We start from the raw sequence: 19,509 nt of genomic DNA, 5'->3' as shown, positions 1-19,509 counted from the left end.
AATAACTATAATGACTTACCTTCTCACCAAGAGTATGCAGTGAGCAAGGGCTTCCTTTACTCCATACTCTTACTAGAACTTGTTATGGTTAATATTTTAGTAGTAGCAATTTCGACTGGTGAGAAGAAATATCTCATTGTGGTTTTAATATATACTTCTTGGGCAATAATAATGTTGAACAGGTTTTTAAAAGATTCATTTATGTATATGAGTACCCTATTTGCATGACATTTGTCATGCCTACATGACAAAGGATAGCATCAGGCAGATGGGGCATCAGATCCCATTATAGACAGTTGTGATCCACCACGTTGTTGCTGGGAATTGAACTCAGGACCTTTGGAGGAGCAGCCAGTGCTTTTAGCTGCTGAGCCATCACTTCAACACATGTTGAGTAATTTTTATACCTATTAGCGTTTGCTATTTTATTTATGCCTAGTAACTATTTTGTACCTGTTAAATATTTGTATTAATTTTATGTAAATGGTATTCTATTCTGCTGCCTACTTTTAGATACTTCCAGGTCAGGCATGGCCTTGGTGGGGACAGAATGACATGGTTCCTGCCCCTGTGACAGGGCCAGCAGATGTGGGCCTCCATGAGTGTTAATGGCTGCTGTGGCCATAAGGCTTGTTTGTATAATAATGTACATATTTTGCATTCTACCTAAAAGGAATGTCCTCCCTGTTAATGTTCCTGACTCCATGATAATTAGAAACAGCACAAGGCCAGGAGATGAATGTGTGGTTATGTCTTAACAAAATGGAAAACGCTGGGACCTTCAGGACAGCCTTTAAGACTATGGAAAAGAATTCTAAAAACCCGGGTTGAAAAATGTATAATTTTTCAACTACACAAAATATAAGGATATAATCTGATTTATGAGCTGCTTCTAGAATCTAAAGGAACAAATGCAGCTATACTATGTGTCAACTTCTCAGAAAGATACTAAGGAAGGAGATAAAGAGATTTAAGGGGTGGTGATCTCAGGTGTTCACACCAGCTAAGATTTTTTTTTTTCACTTATGCTTACAAAGGCAGACAAATTCTTGAGTTCAGTGTCTCTCTGGGACAGAGCAAAGTTAGCCCCAGGTATGGTAGAAATGGTAATTTTCAGAATGGGATCTCACCCAGCTAGCTTAATATCTGTGCTTAACAGAATCCGACATATCTCTGAATTTCTTGGCAATGTTCAAAGAAAACACTGGCTTGCTGTCCTCTAAGAATTAAGGGGCTGGGGTCATGGCATGATGATCCTTTGGATAATCAAAAGGAAACCTAGAGAAATGACTGCATTGATATGTAAATAAAAGACTGGGCTCATGATCTCCAGGAGATGAGCTATCCAGAGAATTTTTTAGAATAGCAAGAGAGAACTGCTTGGAGAACAGTCTCTAGCAGAGTAGGGGGAGAGAGAGAGAGAGAGAGAGCGCGCAAGCTGTCTAGAGATCTCCAGAAAGAGCAGATCAGAGAAGAAGAAAGCAGAGCAGAGAGAAAAGCAGGCTGGAAAGCTGTCTCCGGCAGAGCATAGGCCTCCAGCTTCAACCCAGTTTGTATACCTACTCCCAGACACCCCTTCCTCAGAACCCCTCTCCAAGTAAAGGCCGGGCCTAGGCAAGATCAGGCTATTTGTCTTTCTGTTATTAAATGTCGGAGTCCCTTACCTGTTCTGGATGTCAATCCCTTTTCAGATATGTAATTGAAAAATATATTCTCCCGTATTTTATATTAGTTTTCCATTTGATTGCTCTTGTTATACAAACGTTTTATGGGTCTTTTGTTTTAATTTTTGTTTTTTTGTCTTAGTGATACAATGCCCTCTGTCTATATTTAGAGAGCTTCATTTTGAACACATTGAAACAGGAGGACCAAGCCATACTCAGTACCTTAAAAACTTAACTATTTAAAATTGATTTGAAGTTTGGGGTGTTGTCCAAAATCTCTTGCTCATTCTATGTTACTGACTTAATTCTGGCATGCTTTTTTCTGGAAGTATTACATATTTGTGGTCTTCTGCTTAAAGTTTCTATCCAATTGTACTTGGATTTTGTGACTGGCAAGAGAGCTCTATTTATAGCACATCCCTTTGACGCTCCTGGAACTGCCTTGCACACAGTCGGAGGCATTTTAATTGATTGATTTTTCGGTAGGGCAGAGTCTGCTTTGGAGCTCCCTCCTCTCCTTGTCTGCAGAGTTCCCTGGGAGGTTTTGTAAGGCAGACTGTGTCATCACACTGCTGGATTATCCCAGTATAAAATGGTTGGAGGGTCTTCAGGTCAGTTTTTTCTCTTCCCTCCTCATTCCCTGCCTTCTCTAAGGCCCCTGACACAGTTGATTTGATAGCACATGTGAAGCACAGTTTCCAGTCCAGGTTTCAGAAAACACCCATTTGGGAGAAGAATGGAGAAATTAGAACATCTGAAGCACCTTGAATCTGATATTATGCAAAGAATGTGAGAAATGCTTAGTTTTTCCCCTGAGTTGCCACACAGATGTGCCAGTTTGTAAGCCATCACTATTACTATGCCATGTGCTTCCCTTTCAATTCTGTTGACTTCTATTATAGATTCTACATCGAGATTTTTTTTTCACTTTTGCTAATTAGTGACACTTCAGACTTTTATAAACAATGTACAGGGTATCTTGTTAAGCAACTAAAGAGAAATATGTTTCTTTGCATACTGTAGATCATTTGGACTACCGACATGAAGCTTGGTTTGTGATATAGAAATCAAGATTGAGTAGTAAGCTCTTGAAATCTTTAGGATAATTTAATTTTTATGCTCAGTCTGTGAGACTGAAGCTCACATTCTATCATATTTCATGACAGAAGCCCTGTTTGCATTATTTTGGTCATCATTATCAAGAGTAGAAAAGAGTTGCTACAACGTGGAATTTTAGAATCTAGGCATGCAAGATCTTCCCATTATTATTAGAGTAATTTTAGTGACTTCTCCAAGATCACCTAATTTATGGCAAATCTAAGTAGTTGATATATAGTTACAATCTATTAGTTCTTACTTAAGCTGTGCAGGAATAAGGGCCAGAGACATTTGTTCACGATATCAGCTTCATTTTGCTTTTTGAAACCCATTAGCTCATTATTTTTGACAGCTTTTTACAGACTTAGAAATATATAGCCCTTAAGTGATCCTTTCTCTTGATTTCTATTACTCAGTTCTTTAAAGTTTCCAGTTGTGTTTGATTTTATTCTAAATACTTTTTTCAAAAAAATCACATTAATCTTTTTATCTTTATTTTTTTCGTATGTCAGGAAAAAAAAAATATCTTCCTGTCTCTCTTTAGGGAAGTCAGAATTCCTTTAAATGAAGCATTTTGACAGTGGTGGCAACTCAATGAATGCAAGAACATTAACCAGAGACAGCTTTAACCAGGTGCAGCTGGGTGTTACTAAGTAACTAGGTCCTATGCAAGCAGCTGCTAGCAGGTTCCGCAGGGGAAACAAGATAAGACTCAACAGAAAATCCTGGAGGGAGAAGCATTTTTTTCTGAAGAAATTTAAGCATTTCTCTTCAGTGCCATAGAAAACACTTTTCTTTCCAATGTACTTCCAAGTTTCCAGTTTTTCAAATTTTATTTTACCAGTTTACACACTGCATGTGTGGTGGTTTGAATAAAAATGGCCCCCAGAGGCTGACATGTATGAATGTTTCTTCTCCAGTTAAGGAAACTAATTTGGGAAGGATTGGAAGGTGTGGCCTTGTTTGAGGAGGTGTGTTACTGGGTGTGGGTTGGAGCCTTGAAAGGCCAATGAAGGTCTGGTTTGGCTTCCTGTGTATCTGCTGTCAGTGGATCAGGATGTAAAACACTCAGCTACTGCTTCAGTGCCATGCCTGTCTGATTCCTACCATGATAATCAGGAAATAACCTTCAAAAAATTTAAGTATACCCCAAATTAAATGCTTTTTTCATAAGAGTTCCCTTGGTCATGGTGTCTTTTCACAGCAATAGAACAGGATCTAAGACATAATGCTCACTTCTTCCTACACTCATAAAGATGAATATTGTTGTCATTCATAAAGTGGGCTTTACAATCCTTCATCACATGAATCTGTAGAATAGATATTTTCCATATGTCTGTTACTATCAGACACTTTTTCCTAGTAGACTAAATTGACCAGATAGTCTCGTTTTAGATTTTATATTTCGTATCAAATCTAAATTTGACATTCTATACTTTTTTTGTTATTGTTAAATGTAGTCATTGTGGTCATTTTCTACAGCTCAGAGAATAAGTGGGTACACAGTACTTTCAGGTCAAGTTGACATACGTCATTTCTGATCACTGTTCTGTGCCAAGACTAATCCTTTACAGAACAACTTATTTTATCCTGCCCTCCACAGCATGGTTGAAGCTTTGTAGATCTCTTATAGCTTCCAAACACTGAGGGTAGAGAAAGCAATGCTTAGAAACCTGCCAGACTTGGTTGGTCCCAGATAAGCATGTCAAAGATGTATTATCTAGTGTACTATATCTTGACTTAGTCTGTTTATCTGTCACACAAGAAAGACTGGTATTTGTTCTATCTTGGCTGTGATTGAATCATTCGCTGGCTGAGTGACTTTAATTACTCTTGCAAATAAAACCCAATGGTATGGGCTTTTGATCATTTTCAAAGTCTAAAATAACTTGTTACATGAGAGACTCTGGTAAATTAAAATGGATTCATGTATACTGATTAAAGATATCATTTTGGACAGTAGTGTTTCTTTATTTAAAATTTCTTCCTAGCTAAAAAAATGTGCTGCCAGACTATGTCAGGGACATAATTTAGAATGTGTTTTATAAAACATGAACTTTTTAAAACTTTATTACCCATAGTCATCAAATCACTCATTAAAATACAGTAAATAAATTTACACATGTAGATGCGATTTGAAGCCATAACACACTTGAGATCATGAGGCATGTTCTCAAGACAGGTGAAATGGTCTTCTCTTGCTTTTGTACTATTCTGGCCCCTCATAGCAATCCATATATATAGGACAGCAATGGGAGATGCTTCAGTGAGAGTCTACTCCCCCCACAGCCTGATTACAATATGTTTTACAGGCCATCAGGGGAATGTCACCATCTCATATAATTTAAGGATGGTTCAGTGTTTTGCCTAAATAGGGGTACATAAAAATGATTTCATTCTTCTATGACTAACTCTTCCTCAAGATGTCCACAAGCACAGCTTCACTTTGTTTAATGCTAACACTATCTCTGGAATCCCTGTACTGAGCCTGTCATACAACTCCTCTGTCAGGGAACAGGGATCCCTTACACTGGCTGCTCCATGTCCCTCAAACAATGTCTTTCTGCACGTTAATGTGAGATTTACAAGGGTGGGAACAGTTGTCTTACTGCCCATCACACTGTAAATTGTCAGTATGTTTGGCACTGTAAGTGCTAAGTCAACCAAGAGATTTTCCTTGTCTTCACACTTGATTTTTCTCTCAGGACTTCTGGGCCTCAGCCTCGCTACAATAGTCAGCCCATATGCCTTCGATTTAGTGGCTGTTCTTTACAGCATTCTTCTCTCCATCACGTTGACCTTTGACTGTTTGCTTTCTTGTTGTTGACTTTGCTACTTTGGGTTATTTTCCTAAATTCTGTCTGTAATGCTAATTTTAGGTGCATACACATATTGCTATTTTTCCCACCCATTATCTCCTTCATTTCTGTCCTCCATCTTTCTCAGCCTTCTGTTCCAGCCTTTAAACACCGTCACTGAGAAAGCATAAATTTGTCCCACAGTGTCTTTCTTTCACAAATTAATCATCCTGTGTGACCCAGAATATCATTACCTTCATTCTTACAATTTCTACAATCCCACCTTTCACTGGATGACTTCTAAGGAAAATTTTAAAACTCCCTTGCTATCTTTGGTTTATAACCAGTGCTGGAGACCATATTAAGCCTTGCCTTTAACTGAAGATTTGTCTGAGATAAAGATTCCCATTAACCATAACTGCAGGTTGCCTAAGTTATAGAAATACACACATTTTATTTTTATTTATTGTCATGTATTTTTAAACTGATACAGGTATTTATGCATTTCTATGTAACAGATTTAATTGCTTTCCATTTTCTTTGATTTCTACCAAAGCTAAGTAGTTTCTTGATCTTTATTGATTTTTCTAAAACTGTCCCATTCTTTTGTCTCTAACAGGTGGTTGCTATAGTGATGGATGTGTTTACTGATGTGGATATTTTCAAAGAAATAGTAGAGGCATCAACACGAGGAATATCTGTGTACATTCTACTTGATGAGTCCAATTTTAATCATTTTCTAACAATGACTGAAAAACAGGGTTGTCAAATTCAACGTCTCAGGGTAAGAATTAACTCTTTTCCCCCCTCACGTACTTTTGCTTACCATTTTCATTCTTGTCAAATTTGAGTCAGGTTAAGACAAATTAGTCAAAAATAGAAGACAAAATAATGGAGAGGGAGCAGTGGTTGGAGGAGTGGAAGGCCTGTTTGTTCTGGGATCTGCTTCTGGATAGAGGGCGCCTTTGCTCTCTTCTGCACTAGCTCTGCCTCCGGGAAGAGTTGGTGATTCCATTTCATGCACACAACTTTGAAACCCCTGGCAGGCAAGTGACTCCACAATTTGGTACGTGTGGCTCTGTCCAAGCATTGTTAACTTAGTGTTTTCAGTTACATTTGACTTGTGGGAGGATCATGAGCTGTTATAATCTGCAAGTGTTTCTCACAGTGAAATCTTTTAGGAAACCATTCTGTGTAAGCAGAAAACATGTCCATTGAAATGGTTCTTTTTCTTTTTTTCTTTTCTTTTTTCTTTTTTTTTTTTTTTTTCAAGACAAGGTTTCTCTGTGTATCCCTGGCTGTCCTGGAACTCACTCTGTAGACCAGGCTGGCCTCAAACTCAGAAATCCACCTGCCTCTGCCTCCTAAGTGCTGGGATTAAAGGCGTGTACCACCACTGCCCAGCTCTTTTTCTTTAGTATTTGATTTTAGGGAAATATTTGCAGTTTTCTTTCGTGAGTTATTTGTATGTTTTCAAAGTTTGTTTCAAATAAGTGGTTTTGGGTGGTTTACGTCATTATTTATTTACTTTGTAAAATGTTCCACTCTTAGATGTAATTTTATGTTGCCATATACTTGCAGAACATTCGCATACGGACAGTAAAAGGCCAAGATTATCTTTCAAAAACAGGAGCAAAATTCCACGGAAAAATGGAACAGAAATTTTTGCTAGTGGACTGCCAGAAAGTGATGTATGGGTCTTACAGGTAAGAATATTGTGTTCATTTTAAGCATTTCCACCCACTGAAATAAGTTATTATTTTGAGATATTAGCAGTATCAACTTAGTTGTATCTTAAAAGTAAGTAAAAAAAGAAGTTGGAGGATGCTCAGCAGTTCAGAGAACTTGTTACTTTTATGGAGGACCTGAGATTGGTTTGAAGCACTCACCTGGTGAGGCTCCCAACCATTAACTCCAGCCCTGGGAGGATCAGCTCTCTTCTGGCCTCATCTAGAACTGCACTCATATTTATAAACTCATACACAGATACATACACATGATTATTCATCTTTTAAATCCTTCTAAAAATTGAAAAATGATTCAGAATCTATAATGTGAAGATTTGGAGACTTGAACCTTGCAAACATCTCTGTGGTACTCAGGCTGCTTGTGTGTCTATGGACAATCCTGAAGCTTGGCTTCAGGTCCTTTATCAAAACACTAAGGGAGTTGGAAGGTGATTTGTAACTCTATAATGGCAAAAGTGGATTAACTCCTACAAAGGTAATGAGTAATATTAATTTAGAAATAGTCATTTAAGCCAGTATTGGTAATGTATGCCTCATTTAAGCCAGTATTGGTAATGTATGCAGCATGCAGGAGGATTGCCACGAGTTCAGTACCAGCCCTGTTTACCTAGTGAGTACAAGTTCAATTAGGATTATAGCAAGATCCTGTCTCAAATATGAAAAGAAGGGCTCAGGTGATAACTTAGCCTGTGCAGGCACTTAATGCCAATCTGAAGCTTTGCGTTTGACTCCTAATACCCCTGTGGTAGAAGCTGAGATTCGATGCTCACAAGATAGCCTCTGATATCTACACCCACGGTGGCACACACATATACACAAATCCACACAATAAAACTAAATGAATAAAATGTAAAAAAACAAACAAACAAACAAATATTAGACACCTATAGAAACAAACCAATGTGTTAAAAAAAAATTGCACTTTGAGAGGTCACCAGAAGAACTTCCTGAGGATTGTTCAATGTATACATTGACTTAACGTATACACCTGAGAAAACCAGAACAACAACCTGACCTGGTCAGGCTGATGTGGAGTGTAAACATTGCTAGGTGACTGTTCAATAATATCCAGAAATGCATTATTCCTGAGTGTAATACATAGTAAATCTATATAAACAGGCATATCAAAAACTCTTATAGTTGTCAAGCCAAAGTCACTAAGGTACTGTAGGCCTACTGCAGAAGACATGGGAATGACGCCAGAGAGCTGTGAAGGTGAACAGGACAGTATGGCAGAGCCTTTGCCTTTTGATAAGTGTAACTACCTGCAAGGAAATAACAGCTTGAAGTGGCTCATCTTGCACTTTCCTTTGTTTATATAAAATGAGGATGATCATGGAACAAACTACATGGAATTTCTGTATAATTACATACCCCAAACAATAATATTGGCTCTTATTTTACGCCTTTCTTTGTCATTTTCTGCTTAAGTTTGCTGTAGGATCAGGGAGCCTCCCCGCTCCTTCCTTCCCTCCCTCCTTCCTTTCCTCCCTCCCTTCCTCACACCCTCCTTCCCTCCCTCCTTTGTAGCTCTTTAGAGATCCAAAGGAAAACTTGTTAAGAGCAGAAATTACAACTAGTACTTGAACTTAATGAGTCATTTTAAGGTCTCATTATATATGTATATATTTGTTCAGACACACTTAGTTTTGGAGGGGTTTTAATTGAATTTTAATTAAGATTGACTTTACTTAATATATACATCCTGTTCCTTGTCTAAGCTCATCACAACTACACTGTGGCGTGATGTTGAACATGTTATACTCACTACAGAATTTAGCTCATCTATTCCTGCCACTATGGATTGAGAGTTAAATGTTGTCATGATTGGAGGTGAGGTACTATGGTGGCTATGGATTTTTTAAAGAGTACTTTACTTAAGAAAATAAAAGAATAACCAAAGCCAAACTAAACCAAATCTACAGAGCCTCTCTAACCTCAGGCCATGTGGAGGAGTGGAGGACAATATGGAATTTTTAGGAGGAGAGAATATTATGGTTCATCTAAAACTTTTTCTACTAATTCCATTCTCTGTGTTATTTCAAGACCATTTAAAATATACTATGTGTGTGTGTGTGTGTGTGTGTGTTGGAAGATGTCATTTTTATTTTTTATTTTCCTTGTATCATTTATTGTACAAAGAACTGTTACATAGTACATTCAAGTATGGATTGTGCATTGAGCACTTCCTGTCTGCTTCCTTACCATCCCTTTAATTATTCCTTGCCATTCCTGCTCATCTCCTTAAATTACTTCTTTATTTCTTTTATTTTTTTCAGATTATACTAAAATAACTTCATTTCCCCTTTCCCTTCTTCCCTCCAAACCCTCTCATACACCATTCCTTGCCCCCTTCAAATTCATGGCTTCATCTTAAAAAATAGTTGTCTTTACATACACACACACACACGTGTATGTGTGTGTGTGTGTATATATATATATGTATATATATATATATATATATGTGTGTGTGTGTGTGTGTGTGTATATATATTCCTAAATACATAAACACAGCTCAGTCTATGGACTGTTACTTGTATTATGTTTTCAGAGCTAAGGTTGGGTGTGCTGTTCCCTTGGGTAAGTTATTGCCCTGCTCTCGACATTCCTTAGTTGCCTGTCGTGCTTTGTGTAGGTTTAAGCCTCATGGGCTTTGCCCACATCCACTTTATCATGTCTGTTATTGTTGATCTTGCTCACCTCATGCTGAACCAAACTCAGGTCCCCTAGATGAGCAGTACATGTGCTAAGCCATCTCTCTTCTCCTCGTTGGCTGAATTTCCTATTGTTAAAAAAAAAAAAAGCAATCCTAAAAAGCTATTATATGATAGTTATAAACCACTGTGGTCAAAACCTATTCCCTTCCAGTAAAAAATAGCTTGAGTTCTTCACACTACAGTATATCATTTTCCATTTTCCTTGTGGGCACCCTTGTATTTGTTTTCTTTCCTTGACTACTTCTATGTCTACCTTTCCTCTCTTCTTTCTTTAGTTCTTTTTATATACTTTTTTTAGACAAAGTACCACTTTCTTGTTCAGGTTGCCTGTGATGGGTTATATAGTCTAGGTTGCCATTCCCACTCTCCTAGGTCTTGTCTGGTCAATGTTGAGATGCAAGTGTGTACCACCACACCAAGCTCAAAATATTTTCTTTAATTGGTACCTGCACCCTCCCCTGGAAGCCATTGGGTTCTAAAGTCTCATCAATTGTAGAGATGTCTGAATTCTGCAATCACAATAGCCACATGTGTGCAACAGTTTACAGAGTGATGGCTTATCAGGAAATCATAGGCATTTGATGTGTCCTAATGAAATAAAACAAACATGTTTTAGTTAATGAATATAAATAATATTTTGAATTTGGTATCCTCACCTGAAATTGTAAGCAGTATTTTGAAGATATTTGTAAGGTATTTTACATATATTAAATTCAGAAGGAATCTTTTTTGTTTGTTATATTCAGGGCCTCCACTTGAGGTCTGCTGTCTTTGCTTGCTCAGTGAAGGGATTACAGATGTGAGTCTCTAAGCCCCACTGAAAATGAATTATTGTACACTTTTATTTTTTATATTATGACCTGTGAAAAATTTACAAGATTTTCACAAAAGTTGTTGTCTCTAAGGTGCTATTTTTAATCAGGCATTAAGATGGTCACATTTGAAATTCATGCTACAACCGATATTCTTTCACTACTTGAATCCCATGGGCTTTATTTTTTAGCCCATTGCCAGGAAACCATCTTCTTAACTCACCCTTGGTATGTGAATTAATACTTATACTCGACAGTTTATGACTGCTGTATGGTGTCCTGTTGGGGAAGAGAAAGCGTTTCCAACCCAAGGAAATACCTGTGTATGGTCTTTTAATGTAAATAAGATTAAAGACATAAAAGTCCAAAGTGGACTTGTTGTTTACTGCCTTAAGTTAGTTGCCCTTGGTCCTGGCCTCCAGATGCAGTTCTCGGTTCTCCTGGCCAGCTCTCATGATACTGATTTCCAGCTCTTAAATAATCTCATTAGACTGCTTTTTCCGATTCATGGATTTCCCTTATTAGCTCTTACAGTTTCATTATGATGACGGAGGTCTATTTCCACCCACTGGTGTTCACTTTCCGGTCTTGTCCCCATTCTTCCACGAGGGTATGAGCACAAATTTCTTCTCCATGAGAAATCCAGGTTTACATTATTGAAACTGGGTTAGAACTGAGCACGGTTGAAGTGTTTCACTTACCTTCCAAAAATGAATAGGCATTTTATCTTTGTTTCACGTGAGTGCTCATGTGTTAGCAAGGCACAAGCCAAAGGATGAATTTGAATACCTTTCTTTCCTCTGGTGCCTTTCACCCTTTATGCTGTGTGTGTGTGTGTGTGTGTGTGTGTGTATGCATATGTGTGTGTGTATGCATGTGTGTGTGTGTGTGCATTGGTGTGCATTGTAGGATTTGTTTCATTTTCGGATGTAAACAGCATATCTCATTTGCCAGGAAGTAGCCTTTGAGTCACAGGCTCACTCTGGCAGTCACTCAGCCTGTCTCTGACACCTCTGGGCATTCCAGTGGCTCTGCTTGGTTTTGTTTGTTCGTTTGTTATGTTTTGTTTGCCTACTTGCTTTCCCCATCCTCTGCCTTCCCTTCTGTGTATTGCTCTTGTTTTACAGTGGATTGCACAGACTATTCAGCACACGAATGACTTTTCCAAATGTCCAGTTACTGACTGGCAATGTGTTACCCGCAATCTAGGCTAACAGGACCTAAGCTAGGAAAACAGTCCATGTTTTCCTAAATTCCATTTTCTTTTGTTTGTCTTTATCTGTCTTTTTCTGAATTGCTTATTTATAGCTCAACTGGAGATAGAAAGTTTTTCTAATTTTCCTCATGCCATTGGTTTCCTCCACTATTATCAGAAAGGATACTTTGATAATTCAAGTGTTTCTTTCCTTATTAAGACTTATTTCTGGTTTAAAGATGGTCTGTCCTAGAGGCATTTTATAGACACGGAGAAGAGGTGTTCTGAATATTTCAGTTATTCCTGTTGTTTCATAGTGTTTTTCAACTGCCTATTTATAAATCCATTATTGAAAATAGATGCTATTATATTTGAGTCACTCTTTAAAGTCTATCCTATTTTGCTTAATATACTTCAAAGACCTAGTACATAAATACAATTGTTACAAATGATGGTTTTTTTACTCATTAATTATGAATGAGAGTTATTATGATTTCAACAAACATTATCTTCTTGCTAAACTAAAATTGACCCATGGACCATCATCTGATGTCTTGTCTTTGATAAATTGTCAGACTTTAAAGTCTGTTTTCTCTGATACCATATGGCTTTTATCTTCAGCATCATCTTCAAGATACTCTTTTTTTTTTTTTTTTTTTTTTTTTTTTTCAGCTTGTGTCTGTCCTTAGATCTAAAGTGGGTCGTGAATACAGACGGTGCTTGGGTCTGGAACTTTTATTCATTCCTTTGATTTATGTGTTTTGGTTGGAAAGTTAGAAGAAATTCTTAGCAAGAAGTTACCTTGGCCATTGCTGTTTTCAGGGCAAGTTGTAATTCCTTTCCCCTGGCTTTCATTTCTGTAGGGATGTGTCTAAATTCTCTTCTTCCTTCTTTTCTCATGTCCTATAGATATTTTCTTTTGTTCTGTTTTATTTTGAGTCATGATTTCAATTTGTAATCTAAACTGCATAGAAATCATGTAAATACCTCTTCCTTCTCCTCCCAGTATTAAGGTTTGCAAGCATGACTTACCGCCTGAAGTTGAGTATGGTATCTTAAGCTACTAGGCTTCTAAGCTTCATTATTATTGGCATTCAACTTATACAAATACGATCTGATACAGTTCCCACTTCAACAGTAGTTTGGATTTTTTTATTAAATACTTTAAATATCTTCAGAACACCATACCTGGGGATACAGATCTCAACAAGCTGTACAGGGTACCTGAGATAAAATTTCCTTTAATGAACAGTGGAAATGATTAACAAAATCAAAGTACACTGTGAAGCATCAGTTAGTAATAGGAGATACTGGAAGACTCTGGAGACTAAGGTAAATGAATGGTCAGATAAGTACTTTGAATACAATGGTTGCAAAGCTCTAAATGGATGTGAGTCAAAGACTCAGAAGGAGAACAGTATTACCAGGAAAGAGCAACTGCAAAGATCTGGGGACAAAAGGGGAGAAATGTATGATTGAATATCTTAGGCAAGTGGTAAGATATCCAGGAAGAACCAAAAATAGATCTTGGAATGGTGGCACTTGCTAGTAATCCTAGCGTTCAAGAGTTGAGGCAAGAAGATTGCATTGCCATCCTGGGATAAAAACATATAAGAGCATTCTCTAAGGTTAGGCAAGGATTTGAATTTTATTTTAGGAAAGTTAGAAAGTCCTATATTGGAATATGACATGAGCCAGTCTTTATTGACTTGTATGCTGTGTCAGTTGACCAATATGGAAATGAAGATGCTTAGATTGAAAATAGCTTATGACACAATGACTTGGGTGACACAGAATTGTGAGAATTTTTAGAATCAGTGTCAGCAGAACCTGTTTATTTCTGTTATTTCTGGGAACCAGAATTTATTCAGAGGCACTTCCTTGCTTTGTATGGACCACTGAAAAGATACTTGGAACAGTGACTTAACTAAGATAGAAGAAGAGAGACCTTTGTATGGATGGATTGCCTAAAACTCTGCCTGAATCACTGTCTCAAATAAGACCAAAACAAAGACAGGTCTGGAGAAGAATGATGATGGGATGGAGACTCACAAACTGGATGTAGAAGCCTGGTGAGGCTGGTTAATGTCGCAAGCAGACACTGGACATTGATTCTATGGAGAAAGGAGCTCAGTAACGACATTGCAGATCTGCACCTCATCCCTCATAGATGACACAATTCACCCATCGTGACAGAGAAGCACAGGAGTTCTTCCATACAGCCCTCAAGTGTCTCACAGGTCCATTCAGATGCACCTTTGAAACACTCAATTGAATACCTCACTGTAACCTGCAATTTTATGACAGCATTTAAAAGACTGCTTTTTCCAGTTGTCTTATATTCTCAGTTTCCTAAACTCAACTCTCAGAGATTATTGTGTTTCATATTCTTATGGGCTATACTTTATTCTAACATTTTTCTCTTTATAGTAAATTCAAGTGTGTATGGCATGCCTGATCTTTCAAGTGTGTACTAACAGACAACCACTAAATATGTGATCCCCAAACATTTCTTTATCTTACAATTTATCGGAATTTGGGGACAAATCCTAATCCCTCAAACTTTCCTTAGCTTTCAAACTTATGTACACACTTCCCAAATCCCTCACACCACTTCTTTATTCCAGTTAAGTATATTCTAGTGTGTCCTGGTATGTGTATGTGTGTGTGTGTGTGTGTGTGTGTGTGTGTGTGTGTGTGTGTGTCTGTCTGTCTGTCTGTCTGTCTGAGTGACTGAATAAACTGGAGCAATTAAACTACTTGCTCCTATGTTTTGACTCCCACTCTCTTGGGCAGTTCTGCATACCTGTGAATTGAACACACATTTGTTGCTTTCTGTTTCTGACATTGCCTCATTCATAGCGTCAGTTTGATTGAAAAATTAATTTTTTAATTTATTTTTTATTTCTTCACTTCTGTCAGCATGCCCAGAAATTTCCTTTAACTGTTCATTTCCATTTTATTTCTCTTACACCCTCCTGCTGGCCCACATATTCACATAAAAAGGACCTAGTAAATTGTCTTCACACACCATGACTTCATGAGATGTAACATAAAAACTTGAGCATATCAGAATGACAAATTCCAAAATTATAATGTCACTTGGGATATTGTAGTAAGCTTTACTCAGCACATTTAAGAAATGTTTATATTTGTATTTGTTTTTCCTATACACATAGTACACTAATTCAGCATAGAGAGTGTTTGTCTCATTTTGTTTTCAGTAAACTCCAGGGTGTCATACATATTCTTTAATATAAAATATTAACAATTTATTTTTCTCTATTTAATTTATGTGTTCAAAAGTTAAATTCAAATATCAATATGAAATTTCAAGATTTCTCTAACATCAACACTGTGTAGGAAAGGGCTTGAAAGTTGTATAAAATGCTGTGAAATTATTACAAACTTTAATTTCACAGAAGTTGTGTAAAATGTTCAGAGATCTTGGTTGGCATCTTAAATACCATGTTTTATGAGGATCCTTACAGTCCTGTGTAGAATGAATACAGTGAAGTCCATCCATGGCTTACTGAGGAAGCAGCCCACAGTTGCTCTCTTTAGAGCTCTCTGCCTCCCAAATTATACTGAGTAACCCATGGAACTAAGAGTCTGAAGGAATGGAGACTAAAACTGCATGCATTAACACAGGCTTTCTGTGCATTGTGTCATGGTTAGCGCATTAGTGATGTTACTTGTGTCTTCAATTTGGACATGAGGGAAGTAGACCAAGCATCATATGGCTCCAGGTTGCAGAGGCCAGCCAAGTCTCTCATGATTCACTTTAGCCCTGCTGGGTCGGAATAGGTGAATTATAATGTTGTTTTTAACTCCATAATATCTTGTCAGATGTAGATACAAAATATACAACCACTTTTAGCTTTTGGAATATAGTATAAAAATTTTTGAATAGACTTAGAACTGGAAGTCAAGTTGCTTTGTTATTTAAGATATGCATATGTGTTTATTATAAGCATATAGTTATTAAGCATTCTAAATATGCTAGCCAAGAAAAACAAGCACCCAGTCATTTTGAAATGACATTTTCAGTTGAAGTCTATGATGTCATTAATCTCTGACCAAAATTAAATTTCTCCTCTTTGTTTCATTTTCAGTTACATGTGGTCATTTGAAAAAGCTCATCTCAGCATGGTTCAGATAATCACAGGCCACCTCGTAGAGTTATTTGATGAAGAATTTCGAACACTCTATGCTAGGTCCTCTGTCCCAAGTTCTTTTGCTCAGGAAGAATCAGTGAGGGTAAAGCCAGGCAAAGCCTTGTGGGAGAATGGCATTTACCAGCGATCCATTTCTTCATTAGCTTCCGTTTCCAGCCAGAGAAACCTTTTTGGCAGACAAGACCAAATTCATAAACTAGATTCTAGTTACTTCAAAGGCAGAGGGATATATCCTCTAAATGACCAGGACAAACACAGCATGAGAAACCATGGCTACAAGCCTCATTTTGTTCCAAACTTCAATGGTCCAAGTACAATCCGTCACTTCCAACCCAGCCAGCTCAATGAAAACTGGAAGAGGCATAGCTATGCTGGGGAACAACCGGAAACAACACCGTACCTGCTGCTCAACAGAGCTATGAATCGGACCAATAATGCTCCTGGACGCTGGCGAAGGCCTTCAGACAGTCTCAGTGTAGCATCCTCATTAAGGGGAGGACAAGGAAGCCAGCAAAACATACCAGCTCAGAGTTTTGCTGATCGGCTTGCCCAGAGAAAAACCACAAATCTTGCAGAGAGGAATTCAAATGTACGCAGGTCATTTAACGGGACAGATAATCATATCCGCTTTATACAACAACGGATGCCCACTCTGGAGAATACCACGAAGTCTTTCCTGCGAAGCTGGAGAATTGAATCGTACTTGAATGACAATTCAGAAGCCCCACCTGATTCAAATGGCTCCACCCTGGGTGACAGATTTGAAGGCTACGAAAACCCTGAGGCCGTGAAAGCCAATGCACTCTATACTCACTCAAGGCTCCGCTCCTCCTTTGTGTTTAAACCAACTTTACCAGAACAAAAAGAAGTCAACAGCTGTACAACTGGCTCTTCAAATTCCACCATCATCGGTTCTCAAGGAAGCGATACACCTAATGAGGTCCCAGATAGCTCCACAAATGCACCGCCCTTGACAGAAAAACCTTTGCCTGAACCAAGCTCCAAGCTCCCAACACAACAAGAGGAACCAAAAATGCACAGCTTGCAGGTTCCCGAAAAGCAACCAGAAGCCTTAAACCAAAGAACAAATGGCCGAGCAGAATTAAACAACTGTATCTATACAAACCTGTGTGTCAATAAGCAGAGGGAGAACACAGAAAATCAGCAAAATGACAATCTGCTCAAAAGGCGGAGTTTCCCGTCCTTTGACCACTCGAAGGTCAATTTAGAGCATGGGAATAGCAAGAATTATGTTTATAGTACCCTTACCAGAAATCGGATTCGACAACCAGAAAAACCCAAGGAGGTTATGCTGAAGAGCTCTAAAAGCATGCACAACGTGACCCACAGCACAGAAGAAGATGACGAGGACGAGGTTATCAAGAGAGACCCTCCAAGTGCCTCTGCCACCAAATCTATTTCCATTGCTGCTTTGCTTGATGTGAATAAGGAAGAACCCAACAAAGAACCTAATTCTAAAAAGGAAGGCAAAGCCTCCCCGAGTTTTTTGAAAAAGGGGTCTCAGAAATTAAGGTCCTTACTTAGTCTCACCCCAGAAAAGAGAGAAAGCCTAGCTAAAAACAAGGCGCCCGCGTTTTATAGAATGTGTAGTAGCTCTGACACTTTGGTTTCTGAGGGTGAAGAGAATCAAAAGCCCAAAAAATCCGAACCCAAAGTTGATTCATCTCCCAGAAGAAAGCGTTCCTCCTCGTCAAATTCTCAAGGCAGCATCCACAAGAGCAAGGAGGACATAGCGGTTAGCGCCTCTCCAGGGATAAATTCCCAAGCTGAGGAAAGTAGAAGAATAGCACCTTCTCCAAGGCCCGTTGAGAGGAGACTTTCTGAGAGAGCGGGAGATGCCTCCACCCCAAGATTTAATACCGAGCAGATCCAATACCGGGATTCCAAGGAGATCAGCTCACTCATGACCCCTGCCAGACGGCCAACCTCTTCTCCGGTGCTAAAGCCCACTGAGCTTCTGAGATCTCATTCCACCAACCAGCGAGTTTACAGTCGATTCGAGCCATTTTGTAAGATTGAGAGCTCTATTCAGCCAGCGAGCAGCGTTACAAATACACATGTCAACCGCCCAGAAGTCAAATCCTCAACCATGGGCACGGGTTATGGCAGGTCCAGCCCGATGCTCAATTATAAGACTGGTGCTTATCATTCATATGCCCCCAATGAAAACAAGTTCCGGGGATTTATGCAAAAGTTCGGAAACTTCATACACAAAAACAAGTGAAATACTTCTATTTCAAATGGCAATTGAAATATACAATGAATGTAGCTGTAAATATTTGCCCAAAGAACACTCTGCACATTTTTTTTTTATCATGCCAAGAGTGTTCTATATGAGAACTGGGGAAATGTATAACAGTATATAGAAAAATTACTGTTTTGTGCTAAAATTAGTTGTACTCGGTTACCCCACAAAGGACTATCCTAGTAAATACATTAAAAATTTTGTTTTTAAATAGCTGTAGATGGGATTCATTGTTTCCTATCTATTAAAAATTTTGTGTTTGATTAGAAGAAATCTCAGTGGAGAAGACAGACTACATTTGGATTTTATCATTCATTCCAAAGTCTTCATATAAAAACAGTTCATAATACTTATCACTGGTGCTTTTTATAAACCTTTATGATTTTTTTTCATATTTTCAGAGACATAAGGAAACAGAACAAAACCTTTTTGTTGATACACTCTGTAGACTAACTTAATATGTTTTATTGTCTTATTATCTTTCCTGTGCAGCACTGAACAAAGTATCATTTACATTCTGTAGGCCAGTGTGCTTATTGAGCCTGCAGTGTGTTTGCACTTCTGTACATCAGCGTTAAGCATCAGCCTTGTATATTGCACACACACAGGCTTTATTTTCTAACCTGTAGGTACTGTGCAGTGTTCTGCTTTGCACTGCCCATCTTTTGTAGTCCTTCCTTAATTAAAATTCAAAGCAAGTGAACAGCCTATCAGAGTCCCCGCAACCTTCTATCTATCAAACCTTCTAAAGCTGTAAAATTCTGCTTGTACTTATGTTAGATTGACACACCAATGTGGAAGTGTGTTGTTTGAAAATTGTTGACTTTTGTAAAGGTTGGGTTGGCTGTGGTGTGGTGACACACTGTTTTACAAGGGTTAGATCGTGGTTGTGAGAGCCTGGCCTGTTCTCTCATTGTCACACAGCCAACCTGGACAGAAGCATTTCCATATTTTAGTTTGATGGCTATGTTCAGGTTGTAAGATACCATTTGCCATTTATAAAGGAACAAAAATGCCTCCTGTTCATTGCAGA

General features: G+C 38.2%; 1 protein-coding gene across 1 annotated transcript in view; it reads left to right on the top strand.

Moving 5' to 3' along the window:
- Sack1b (scaffolding CK1 anchoring protein B) overlaps nucleotides 1-18,689 on the top strand; it is an 82,294-nt gene extending 63,605 nt beyond the window's left edge. Inside the window, exons 3-5 of the mRNA XM_021173260.3 lie at nucleotides 6,180-6,344; nucleotides 7,142-7,266; nucleotides 16,148-18,689. Of these exons, the coding sequence (XP_021028919.1) occupies nucleotides 6,180-6,344; nucleotides 7,142-7,266; nucleotides 16,148-18,455 (2,598 nt within the window). The 3' untranslated portion in view covers nucleotides 18,456-18,689. The remainder of the gene's footprint in view (nucleotides 1-6,179; nucleotides 6,345-7,141; nucleotides 7,267-16,147) is intronic.
- Nucleotides 18,690-19,509: the final 820 nt, after the last annotated feature.

The sequence above is a fragment of the Mus caroli genome, unplaced genomic scaffold (assembly GCF_978045245.1).
Source record: "Mus caroli unplaced genomic scaffold, Mus_caroli_1 scaffold_11, whole genome shotgun sequence".
Lineage (NCBI taxonomy): Eukaryota > Metazoa > Chordata > Mammalia > Rodentia > Muridae > Mus > Mus caroli.
This window is presented reverse-complemented; position numbering and strand designations above follow the sequence as displayed.